This window comes from Pleurodeles waltl, chromosome 4_2 (genome assembly GCF_031143425.1).
Source record: "Pleurodeles waltl isolate 20211129_DDA chromosome 4_2, aPleWal1.hap1.20221129, whole genome shotgun sequence".
In the NCBI taxonomy this organism is placed as follows: Eukaryota; Metazoa; Chordata; class Amphibia; order Caudata; family Salamandridae; genus Pleurodeles; species Pleurodeles waltl.
The window spans coordinates 944,820,794-944,834,135 of record NC_090443.1 but is presented as its reverse complement, the minus strand read 5'-3'; the positions used below and the strand labels follow the sequence as shown (position 1 = coordinate 944,834,135).

Below are 13,342 nucleotides of genomic sequence, written 5' to 3'. Positions count from 1 at the left end.
GTGGAACCCAACTAACTTTTTACCACAATTGACCCTCAGTGCCAGTGCAGCCCAAAATTTATCATTACCCCTTACCATCATGGCATGAGACAATTCTTCCCAGAGTGCATCTTCCCAGGCTCTTTTTTCAGTCTCTAATTCCTCCTCATTCCCTTATGTTAGTGAAAAACGGCTCATGAGTCTTTGTCAGGAGACAGCCTCTATCCTCTAGTACCAGGTTATCTAAAGAAGTTACCAGCTCTTTGGTCTTAGTGGTCACTGTCCCCAGGGCCTCCAGATGCTTTCCAACCCACTAATCAATTAATTTAAGAAAAGAAAGCATTCATTAAAATGTAAGATTCTGCATTACTACCATGGTTTCAAACCATATCATACATCAAAGGAAATGAATGAATGAAATTGTCAGGACAATATGGAGTCCAGTGTAGTTTGAGCAACAGCATTTATGGAGCACTCAGGAAAATGTGAAACAGGCTCTGTAAATAAACATGAATGAAAAATAAATATGCTGTTTATAGGCAGATGTTAGTATCTATCGAGGACTGGGCTTAATCGCGATGTACATGCTTTTAGATAGGCTGTTGAGCTTGAGGTACTGTTAAATGAACTGGTATACTGTTTTTCTTTTGAATAAAGTAGGTATGTTGTCACAAGAAAGTTTTAAATGTATGGGGAGAACTCAAATCATATCAACTAAATGAATCATACTAGAGAACTGCTATTAGTTTGGAGCTGTTGAAATTATTGTTAGGAATACATTGTGTTTGCTGTTTTTCTGCCACAACATGGAAATGATTGGATAGCAACTGAAAGTGAGGTGAAGTTTGGCGATCCTCTGAAAATGGAAGAAACAAATCAAATCACTAACAACTTGACAGATTGCAGGTTCAGTGATGGGTGTGCGGCTGTTAAGCCTGCCAAACAGTGTATTTCATGATGGTTTTCCATTCTAACTGTTTCTCGCAGTGAAGGAGACATTATTGACACAAACTTGAAATCACAGATCTCTGTGTACAACCTTCCAAGGTGGACAAAGAAGATCTTGTCTTTCATCTTAAAACCATTGGTGAGCTATTAGATCAATTTGAATGCACCCATGAGCCCAGATGTTTGACTAATAAGAAACTTTAAGTTGACTTAGAATGATATTTCTTATAAAATTATACAGAGTATGTCTCATGGTGGGCTAGATGTAGGGCACACACAGTTCCTAAATTGGTTGGGTACATCATTTGTTCACTTTTTACCATGAGACACTTCAGTAGTCACAACACCATCACTCTACACCAAACAAAATTGTCTGAGATTTATAGGAAAGTTCCATCTTTTAGCATAGTTATCCTCACTTTTTGCCTGATGTCTGTGTTTTTAGACTGTAGTTCACTGGGATCCTGTGAGAGTACCCCTGCATGAGCAGGTTGCCCCTACAGACCCCAGGCCCCATTTCCTGAACTCTGTAAGTGCAGAAAAGCCATCTTAAGGTATTTAGTGGACACTGGTCAACACGAGCGGTCCAACTACATAATGGCTTCTCTGAACCTAGGCATGTATGGTATCAAACATGTTGGAATCATGCAACTACACTGATTCCACTTCTAGTTACCATGTACCCAGGAGGTTCCTTAGAGGGTCCGCCAGTTCTTCTTGTGCAGCCTTACGGGGTCTAGCTGCCAGCCACATTTCTGCGGACTCCAGACACTGTTCTGCCTCTTGATGGTGGGCCTGGCTCAGACCGAAGAGGAAGAACAAAGGAGTTCCTGTAAGGGAGAGGTGTGACCACCTTCTCCTGTGTATTTGGTGTCTAAAGGATGTGGTGGCTGACCTTTGAGCACCACCAGACTGCTTTGAAGGGCACATTTGGCACCCCCTTTGCACCAGTTCAGAAACCCCTGGTTCCTACTCTGGTGCAAAACTTCACAGAGGACAGTGGAGTGACCACCCCCCTGTCCAGCTCCTCCCCTAGGGAGGTGCTCAGAGGTCTGCCAGGTGGCCACTTGATTCTGCAATCTTGGAAACAAGATGAGCAGAGGCCCCTGGGAGCATCTGACTGATTAGGCCAGGTAGATGACGTCCCTGACCCCATCTGATAGGTGGGACACTTCAGAGAGTGACCACTTCCCATTTAGGGTTACTTAGGGGCTCCCTCGTTGGTGGACCCTCAAATTCGTTGAGCAAGACTCTCCAAGGAACTCTCTACAAGACATCTTCTGCTCCTGGCCTCTGGGGCTGCTGCTGGTCTGCTTTGGAACTGAAACACGTCTACTTCTGGTGGGAAGGCTCCCACTGCAACATTGTTTCTCCGGATCCTGCAAGAATTCTTCAACATCCAAGGCTATGCATTATCCAGGGTTGTCGTAGTTTGGACTCTTGCTCTGAGCAAGACTGCTGGTCTCAGGATGACAGTACTTTCGTTTGTAGGTGACTTTGGGGGTTATTCTAACTTTGGAGGAGTGTTAATCCGTCCCAAAAGTGACGGTAAAGTGACGGATATACCACCAGCCGTATTATGAGTTCCATAGGATATAATGGACTCGTAATACGGCTGGTGGTAAATCCGTCACTTTTCCGTCACTTTTGGGACGGATTAACACCTCCTCCAAAGTTAGAATAACCCCCTAAGTCTCTTCCTACAACTAGTTGTAACTGTTGTCCAAACCTTACCGGCTTACTAGCAGTACCTCACCAGAAACACAATAGTAAAAGGTGATTTGTAGCAGTCGCTTACGCATGGACTCAAAGTACAATATCTCAGGGTTGTCGTGGTTAAACGGAAATTACCCTTTTCTCACAGATTTATTATGTCTCATACAAACAAAGGCAATAACACAGATGCAGTAAAGTTATAATAGTTTTTATTCAACATAACTGCAATTTGTGATAAGGTGCATGAACTGCAATGAATAGGATAATGAATATACCAAGCAACAGTATTGTGAAGAGGAGAGTCATTGTTATAAAGACCCCCACCATTATGCAATATATGAAAGAAATATATGTATATGTGAAAGATGGAATAAGCCCTAATACCCTAAAGAGAGTAGGTCTAACCTCCTACCTAAAAAAGGAGAGCTGGGTTCGTTAAACCCAATCTGCCGAAGCCGTGTCCATGAGAGGAGCCCCCAACCCTCGTTACCTTGGAATGAGGTCTCTATCTCAGACTCCGCAGGGACACGAAGACTGGGTCAGTGTCAAGATGACTGCAGCATCGGTATCAGCCATGGTGGCGATGCCCTCTGGTCGGAATCCCTCTGATTATCTGTCTAAAAGTGTGTTGTATTTATACAGATCTACAAGGTCCCCTGACATAAGTGTTATTCATAACAATAGATAACAGGCATGCTTGGGACGGCAATTAATATCAACAATCCCTCGAAAGTATAGAGAGGGAAAATCCCTAAGTGTGAATGCCTACTGTATGTTTGTCTTTCGTGCTTGATCTTGACGCCTTGGCGCAGTGACACTGATAATAGAACCCATAACAAGTGGCCTAACTATAAATAAGGCCGCCATTTTAAAGGAAATAAATAATTAAATGAACTAAGCCAGAGCAAGCTAAGTAGGTTAAAAGTCACTGGGTGACGGGGGCACGAGTTTACAAGCCTACGGCTAAGCTAACTCCTGTTAACCCGTTAAAACAAACTAGGATTCACTACACCCTCCCGGTTGCCGTAACAGGTGTGATGAAGGTAAAGAAACCCAATCGCTAAAAAGCTGCTACTGAACTAAAAAGCCAAAAAACTTAATGATAAAATAAATGCTGTGTTATAAAATTCGCTTAAAATTTTTTTCTGAAACTTTAATATCAACCATGACAAGTAAAGCAAACTTTTTGTATAATTGCTACTTTATTAGAATCGGGAACTGGCAAGCGAATTCATCAAATTATGTGCTATATGCAGGATCTTGAAGAATGTCATCGAAGTCACCATTCAAGGATCTTAAAAATGAGTCAACATCGTCTGAAGTGAAATTGAGAGCTGGACGGACAAACGGATCCACAGAGCAGAAGTGAGCCATAGTCATCGGTGTATCGACACTCGCTGCAGTGTCCTCATCCATGTTAGATCGTATAACAGAAGGCTCATAGGTGGCCTCGCGGAGCAACCTCAGTCTCAAGGGGCATGACCGTGTAAGAACCCTCATCGGGGACATCAGCAGTTCGTGGTCCACAGGAGATGTCGGTGCAACAGCAAGACAGACCATGGGCAGATGTTCAAAGAGACACCATATGCAGCGGAATACCGGTTGTACGCACCACAGTAGAGGCCGGAATGACAATGACCAGTCAAATTCCAGTTCCACCAGCAAAGGTGTACCGAAGATCCGAACCATGCGTTCACGGCACAGTGGTGTTGACGGGAGCGGCTCCATTGCTCTGTGTCGCTGGAAAAAAACAACCACCGCGAATCAGAAAAAATAGCAGTAGTAGTCCGCCAATTAAAGCCAAAATAATTGGAAAGCCACCAAACACACTGGAAAAGAGAGAATGGATGGCTGATGGGATGACTCCGAAGACAGTCTGGAAGATGGACACGAAACCAGACCCGACAGCCTTAAAGAAATGAACAATCCCAGTTGTGCTTGAAGCATTGAATATTCTGGACACCAACTCTCCAAAGTGTTTGGGGAAATCGGTATTTAAAAGGGATTGTATCTCGGCTGATGATCTCGCAACCTGGAGAGCATACGTCTCTTTTGCGGATGTCAAGGCGACCTGTTTTTGAAACAATAGCACCTTCAGTCTACTCAACTTGTCATAGTTCACATTAATAGTATCAATGTGGGACCACATTTCAGATACTTGTATCTCTCGTGTGGGGGGGAAACAAAACATGGCCACAACACGTAACGACCTTCGTGACTGAGATTGCGTAGGCAATTCCAGGTCGCAAGCCGCAACAGCTGTCATCGCTCAGAAGAACATAACTCCCATTAGAAAGTACATGAAACACTGAACGAATCAAGGGGACGGGAGTACCCTTCAGAAAACAGGCCAAATTCGCGACCCCCGCATTGCAAAGACCGTGAAGAGACACCTGTTTGCATATCATGGAATGACGAACAGTAGTCTCACATTCACTTCCGCTAAGAAAGACCTCTTGTTCGCCGTTCAGACATCGATACTCAAAGGGTAACTCCCACTCTTCCTTAATAAAGCTATCTCCTAGCCGTTCATATCGTCCCACTGCAAGATGTTTCAGGCAGCTTGAGAAACGAAACGTTGAAAACGGTAAATTAATAATGCCGTGTAAGAGCCAGATAGTTTAAGGACTCTCTGCTACCGTGAAGGGCAACTTATCTAATTTTTCAACTTGAAGCAAGGTGAAATGAGCCTCCCTTTTAGCCATTGTCTCTTGTTCCCTGGAAAAATTAAAAGCAGCCAATAGTTCACTCCCATTAAGGTATTTCCATGGAATGTGGCCACTTCTCAGCGTCTGCAATGCCCAACTCAGCTGCATGATGGAACGCAGCTGTGTTTGCCCATGATATAACCGAGACAAATCAGTCTGAGTGATATCAATAGCAGATGACACTATATTCGACAGGGAATAAATCCTGTTGGATAGCGTGTTCATGCCATTGTCGACAACAGACAATGTTTTTTCCAAATTCTCTTTATCAAGTTGCCGTAAACGTGCAGCAGCCTCAATTTGAGAATTCCGAATTTCATTATACATGGCATATAAAAACCGTTTTGAGCGTTGTTTTCTAGGACCTAATAGGAAATCTTGTAGGTCTATACTATCAGAAAGAGTATTCAGGTGTTGTTTCACCGCTGTTAAGGTGTTCGTTTGTACCCATTGTTGGCACAGCTTGCCCACACTGTATGTTGTGATTATACCAGCATGCTGACCGGACAAAAAGCGAGGGTCTGGTCTATGAATGGAAAAACCCCCTGAAGAGTTCAAAAAACGCCTTTGACACTCATCAGTATCGGTGGGCCATACCAACCATGCTCCGGGACTGGAAAGTGAAGAATTATAGTCACCAGCCTTAACCAATGCATCTAGCCTTTCCTCAGAAACATTTAGAAAGTGTTGCCAATCTTTAAATTTTGTCGGTGTAGGGATACTGGGCGTGTTTAGATCCTTTATTTTAGCTAATCCCAGACATGATGTCTGCTCAACAGTGTCATTTAAAAAAATCATTTGCACAGGAATTAAGCAAGCTCGAAACAAAGCCTCCCTACCCTGTATCTGCCAATCTTGCGTCCCCCATACACTCTTCAAATCGATAGTGTTCTTCCAATATTCATAACCCTCAATCGAAAGTCGGGAAACAAAGGGATCTGAATAAACCAGTTTTGTATCTGTTAGCAATAGTTTTCGAATGTGTGTCGTTGGTAATTTAAAATAATAAGATTCAGCTTTCGTTGTATCATGCCCAGAAAAGTATGTGAATTTGTCACTGTAATACTTTGGACTCCCCACCCGTGGTGTTGAACAATGTTCCCATTGTGTGTAGTTAAAAGGAGGCCTATATCTAGTTGCACGGTGCAGGTAGTGGTGTCCCCAATTATTATAGCAGAACATTTCACCATAATTCATTGTAAAATGATATACATCATCACTTCCAAAAGCGGAGTAGTCCTTCATTTCAGTTAGCATGGAATCAACTGTTTGGACATCCCAATCATCAGAGACAACATTAGGTGTAATAACATCAGACATAGAAATTTTGAACACGTATGGTATTTGAATTATCTTTGTAGGCCCGTATATATCGAACAGAACTTTGTCCCAAACAATCCCATCAGAAACTGGAATAGCTGTAATATTGACAGGGGACAAATCACGTCGGACCTTATGTGATGAATGATGTGGTGTTAAAATTACATCAACAGGCTCCACTGAGGAGGGATCAGCGATATAGTGACCATTAATTAGTAAAAAGAAAACAGTCACAAAACCAATCCATAAAAACAATGCAATAAATGTCAAACAGAACCAGAGATAGTTCCATGGATATATCAAATAGTTCTTTTTAAGCCATTGATAGAACTTGCCACCTCTGGAAAGTTTGTCAGTCTCAGTTGAGGATGAATCTGAAGAAAAATCATCAATGTCCACAAAATAGCCAGAGGAAGTCTCCGCAAACACAGGACTCATCGAATTCCCATCCACTGTTCGTGGATGTTCATGATAGATGATGTTACCAGTCGTGGAAGTGTTCGTGTAAAATACAGCCAGATCCTGTAGCAGAGTGTTCTCCGAATTTGTTACAGGAACCAACAAAAGTTCATTTTCCGCCCTCCCCATGGTCGAGGAAGTGTCTGGAACAGCAGCTGACATAGTTGCATAGTCAGTAGTAGCGATGGTCATCCTACTATGTAGAGGGATGTCCTGTTGGGTAGTGAGAGGGGATCGGGAACTACCCAAGGGACCTCCTGGTCTACTGTGAAGAATCGGCCACATGGTGTAATTTGATGTCATCAATGGAGATGAATCTGTTTGATTTGGAACCAGACAATGGCGGAAGGATGACAGTCCTGGTGCCTTTTATCCCCAAGACCGGTACAGGTGCTCTGTATGCTGGACCAAACTCTTTTTTCACAGCGATCTTCTCACGAACCAGATCCCCAACGTTAGGAATCCAGCCAGTCGAAGTTTTCGCCAAATCCCTTATTCCCAAGGTGGCAGCACTTGCAGATGATTTATCATCACGGAATTGTTGAAGCTCCTGTAAAACAGCGAGACGTTCTTTTATGTCAAATGGCGTTTCTGCTGCCACCATACCAGGGGCATCAAGATCGGGGACATACATAGTTGTCCCAAAGAGAACCTCATATAGAGACTTTCCCCCCAAGGACCGTCTTGGCAGATTATTCAGTGCTCTCTGGACCCCATATAGGTGATGTAACCAACTGAGGCCTGAACCTAATACTCGAGCTGTTAAGGACTGCTTTAGATCACGATTCTGCTTCTCCACGACCGAATTTCCCTCGGGATGGTATGGTGAGGAGTAATGGAGTTCAACACCCATCGTCCCCATGGTGTCCCTGAAAGCCTTAGAGGCAAACGCAGGGCCCTGGTCCGAATGGAATGCCGCAACCGCATATGTACCGATAAAGATCAGCAAATCTTTTATAACAGTCCGGGCGTCAGCCGACCGCTGTGGCCATACCCACAGGAATCTAGAACAGGAATCTACAGCCACTAAAATGTATTTGTATGCACCATCAGGTTGCAAAGGACCACAATGGTCCAGGTACACACAATGGAGTGGTTTGTCTGACACTAAGAGAGATGTCTGCGGAGGGCGTCTGATATTGGAACCCTTAATCTGCTGACAAATGTCACAGCAAAGGACATACTGTTTAGTCCGTCTGCATAGACCAGGCCACCAGTACCTTTTTTGTAGAATGGTGATCGTGGCCTGTATACCAGCATGTGCAGAAGCGACACCCTAATGTGCAGCTGTAATCAGCTCTAACCTTTGGTCTTCATTTGGGATCACTCGATCACCAACATCAGGAATTGTTGCAAAAGCAACATTCTGTGCACTGATATGATAGGTATAGTTCGTAGGGTATCCTTTCGGAAGGGGCTTGCCTGCAGCCGAGGCTTTAAAGGCAATCAGTATTTCATTATCCAACCTCGTCCTAGAACGAGTCACTGCAGCCACAGAAGCCGTAGCTACTGATGCTTTGGCTGCTTCGTCAGCCAATGTATTACCGGCAACATGTATTCCTACACGTTGGTGCCCTAATGTATGTACTACATGGACACATGGCAGCTTATCTTTAAGATCAGCCACCCTTCCCCACAACATTTTGGCCCATATTTATACTTTTTGACGCTAAACTGCGCTAACGCAGTTAGCGTCAAAAAATTTAGCGCCGTCTAATGCCATTCTGAAGCGCCATGCGGGCGCCGTATTTATGGAATGGCGTTAGCCGGCGCTAGCAGACCGGCGCTGCCTGGTGTGCGTGGAAAAAAACCACGTAGACCAGGCAGCGCCGGCGTAGGGGGAAAATGGCGTTAGGGCGTCTTAAAATGGGGCAAGTCAGGTTGAGGCAAAAAAATCGCCTCAACCCGATTTGCGCCATTATTTTCGCCGCCCAGACGCCATTTAAATGACTCCTGTCTTAGTAAAGACAGGAGTCATGCCCCCTTGCCCAATGGCCATGCCCAGGGGACTTATGTCCCCTGGGCATGGTCATTGGGCATAGTGGCATGTAGGGGGGCACAAATAAGGCCCCCCTATGCCACCCAAAAAAAATTAAAAATATAAAAAATTATACTTACCTGAACTTACCTGAATGTCCCTGGGGTGGGTCCCTCCATCCTTGGGTGTCCTCCTGGGGTGGGCAGGGGTGGCAGGGGGGTCCCTGGGGGCAGGGGAGGGCACCTGTGGGCTCATTTTGAGCCCACAGGCCCCTTAACGCCTACCCTGACCCAGGCGTTAAATAGTGGCGCAAATGCGGGGTTTTTTGACCCGCCACCTCCCGGGCGTGACTTTTGCCCGGGAGTATAAATACGACGCATTTGCGTCGCCGTCATTTTTTTAGACGGGAACGCCTTCCTTGCATCTCATTAACGCAAGGAAGGCGTTCACGCAAAAAAATGACGCTATTTGCCCATACTTTGGCGCTAGACGCTTCTAACGCCAAAGTATAAATATGGCGTTAGTTTTGCGCCGAATTTGCGTCGAAAAAAACGACGCTAATTCGGCGCAAACGGAGTATAAATACGGGCCTTTGTGTTTAATGGTGTTCCCTTTAGAGTCTCTAAACCCGTTCAGTTTCCAATGATTGAGGTATTCATTGTATGACTGGACGCAGTAGTATGAATCACAGACAATCAAAGTCTGTGTTCCTGGCTCTGTATGTTCGAGCGCTAGAAGAAGAGCCTTAAGCTCGGCCAACTGGGCTGTGCAGTCCCCTAAGGTCTGTGTGTAGGTATTATGAGGATGGAAAACTCCGTCTTCCATTACCCCGCACACGGCTGCGCAAGCTGCCGAGTATTGATGTTTAGTACCCACAGCCGGTTGTGCCGATCCGTCAGTATAAATTATGGTATCATAACTGTCTATTGGCAATGTGTGTAGAGGAGCGGGGTACTCCTGTTCTTACTGGAGAAATTCCTGTGTCGGAAGTCTTGGGTCAAACACATAATCAACATCAGTGGCGGTCAGAGACGTTGCCCACTGAATCCAGCGTGGATGCAATGCCTTAGCATTTGGAACGCTCGCTTTAGTGACAGCCTCTAAGGCCGGAACCGGGGAGACAACAATAATGCGTTTCCCCTGGGCAAGCGGTCTCTCCTTTATGACGGCCATCTGAACTGCTGTCAGAATTTTTTCAGTAGGAGCAAAACGTTTCTCTGCATTGGAGTACAAATGTGAATTGTATGCTATCGGCACCGTGTCACCCTCATTAAAGGTGACATAGGTAAATCCTAGGGCACCAGCTATTATTCTGATGACCAAACTCGTTTTATTGTCCCGTGTGTACAAGTGTCCATCGCTTGCTAGAATAATTGGGCTGAATTAAGTCATATAGTGACTTGACGCGTTCAGCATAATCTGGAATGTATGTTCTGCCAAAATTAAAGAAACCCAGTAATGACTGTAATTTCTTAAGCGTGTTCGGAGGCTGTATCTGAGCACACTTTTCTAGGAAGTGTGGGGCCAGGCTCTTCCCCTCGTTTGATAGCTCATATCCTAGGAACAATACACTAAGAAAGGCAATCTTGCTTTTCTTAAAATTAAATTTATATCCGAAGGCAGCAAATCCCAGAATTATCCGATCGACCCTTGCAAGATGAATGTCAAGGGTGTCATCAGTGAGATAGATATCATCCACATAGGATAATGCCTCAGAATCAAGCTTGTGCAAGATTGATGTGACACGGGCCGAAAACAATCCTGGGCTATTTTTCATAACCTTGGGGTAAACGACAAAAGCGTTTCTGAGAGCCAAAGTAAAACGCACTTAGGTCTCTACTTTCATGTGCTAAATTCTGGCAGAAAAAACCATTAGATATATCCAATGTAGTTTTGTATTTTTTACGCACTATATTATTAATCAGCGCTGTGCTGTGTGAATTTTGTATAGCATAAGTGCGTGCATGACTATTCAAGTGCCTATATTCAACCACTATTCTATAGGAGTGATCAGGTTTCGCAACGGGAAATAGCGGATTATTCATTGCCGATGTACAGGGCTCAATTACTCCCTGGTATTCAAGTTGTGACAGTATCTCCGTCACTGGAGCTTTTGCTTCATGTTTAACAGGGTATTGTGGCTGCGGGTGTGGCGTAGACCGAACGGGAATAACATGACAAGGAGAGTCCTTGTCACAACCTACATGATTACGGTATAATGCAGGTGCCTGCGCTAAAGCCCATTCAGCTGCATAGGCTTGTTTGTCTGCCTCCGGAACAAGATCGGAGAAAGAAGGCAAAATGACATCTTCCCCATGTGGGAGCTTGCGTACATGTTCAGGTGGCCAGTCTCTCTCGGCCAACAGGATATCACTAGTAAGTTCATCCCAGAATATTACACTAATAATGCGTTCCACGTCTCCCTCTATCTGAATTGTTAAATCATAAACCCGATCGGGTGGGAGAACGCGGCCATCCGCCGTCTCAACTGCGATGTAATCGCTAGTTGCTGTCGCATCCAGATGATCTTTCAGACTCTGGCGACATATCGTGACCTCTGCCGCGCTGTCCAACAGAGTCACTGCCCACCTCTTGTTCCTCAACAGTGTTCTCAATACTACCGGCATTTTTAACTGTCAGTGCTGCCACTTTCTTCTTTTTAAATTGTGGCTTTTGTTGAGGAGTCTTTTCTTTATTTTTAATGGTAGACTGCGGCAAGTTTTTCTTTTCTTTCACGTATTCCGGACGTCGATCTTGACGGCCCCCTCTCTCGCTACTTCTATCCGGTGCGTCCTGAAAGGAACGAGAAGGACGTGAATCAGTATATCTGTCTGGAGTTCTAATGTTATCCCTATTCCTGAGATTATACCTCCTGTCGGAGTACTCCGGATGTGGAGAATCAGCTCTTTTATTTCTCCTATCTTTTAAATCTTTTTGTTTGTCCCAGCGCTTCTTAGAGCCCTCTTGTGCCTGCTTTGTACTTTCCTTATGGGTGGTACTTGGAAATTCCAATTTTTTAGGTTTGGCTCCCAAACTATCCTGTCCTATACTAGTATAGGTATCGGATATTATTCTCAGCAGCTGTCTCTCTTGTTCCATATTTGGAGTTTCCCGGAGACGCTGGCGTATTGCCAGTGCCACCGCTTCCTCTTTAATATTGCTCAGTATTATCGAGGAGACGGCATCAAAGTTACGCATCAATTTTATCCCCAGATCCAGGGCCGGCGCGGCCCCATGTTCATTTTGTATTTGTTTTAATACTTCCGGTAAATTGGCAAGTGTAGGGGTACCATGTGTGGTAGTATAAACGGCAGCGAAGACTGTACCCCAAGTGGCACATTCATCCACCGAGGGAACCATCCCAAACGGCAAGCACATAGTGAGCAATCTATGTTTGTCCTGTGGCCCCGTATGGGGGAACACAGCTTCCAGCTGATTTGTTTTCTGGGCAATCCAGAACGGTATTTTTTCCCGTTCCGTGGGCACTTTACCCATAATGGTATGCACTGTTTGTGGATTAATCCCGGTAGCCAATTGATATCCACCAGCTACTGGCAGTGCTGGACGCGCTGGGGCAGTATTCAATGTTCGCATCACGAACTGAACCAATCGTCTATAAAATGCCACTAATTCATTATATAAAATTCGTAAATCTGCGATCGGCATATTCTGTATGCCTGGGTGAGGTGTATATGTGGCAAACATAGGCCATGTAGGTCCCTCATTACTTAAAGGACCGAGCCTCACCCGTCTTAGTACATGTGGTAGGGGGCCTTCAAACCAGTTCTGGTGTTCTTGATATGTGAGCGATATTTCATGATACTGGTATGCTTCGTATCTTACGGGTACGTCCGCAATGTCATATGTGTGAAATGTGTGCGTCCGTTGGTCAGCCTCAGGAAAGGCAACCCAACAGTAAAATGTTTCTGTTTGGTAGGCTTCACTTGCTTCTACAATCAGAGTAACTTCCCCGCCCTCTTCATAAAGGCCATGTGCTATTAAATGTTGTGTAAGTGCATTTCTAGCATTTGCAGGAATGTCTATGGTATTGGCCATATTTGTTTCAGAGAAACGGAACACCAAAATAGGGGAAGTATTTCCTTTTGTGCGTTCGAGCTCGAACAACCTACAGCCCAATCAGGTGTTACCTGTTTGGCTGAGGAGGATCCTCCCAAAGACCACGGACGTCTCCGTATAATGGTACTAAGGGTACCTGTTGTCTGTGAGACAGTGA

The 13,342-nt window shown here is 44.7% G+C and overlaps 1 protein-coding gene and 1 pseudogene across 1 annotated transcript in view; both read left to right on the top strand.

Moving 5' to 3' along the window:
- Window positions 1-1,078, top strand: part of LOC138293961 (vitamin D3 hydroxylase-associated protein-like) — a 62,532-nt pseudogene extending 61,454 nt beyond the window's left edge.
- A 635-nt stretch (window positions 1,079-1,713) lies between these two features.
- Window positions 1,714-13,342, top strand: part of LOC138293960 (fatty-acid amide hydrolase 1-like) — a 100,069-nt gene continuing 88,440 nt past the window's right edge. Inside the window, exon 1 of the mRNA XM_069233224.1 lies at window positions 1,714-1,759. Coding sequence (XP_069089325.1) covers window positions 1,714-1,759 — 46 coding nt within the window. The remainder of the gene's footprint in view (window positions 1,760-13,342) is intronic.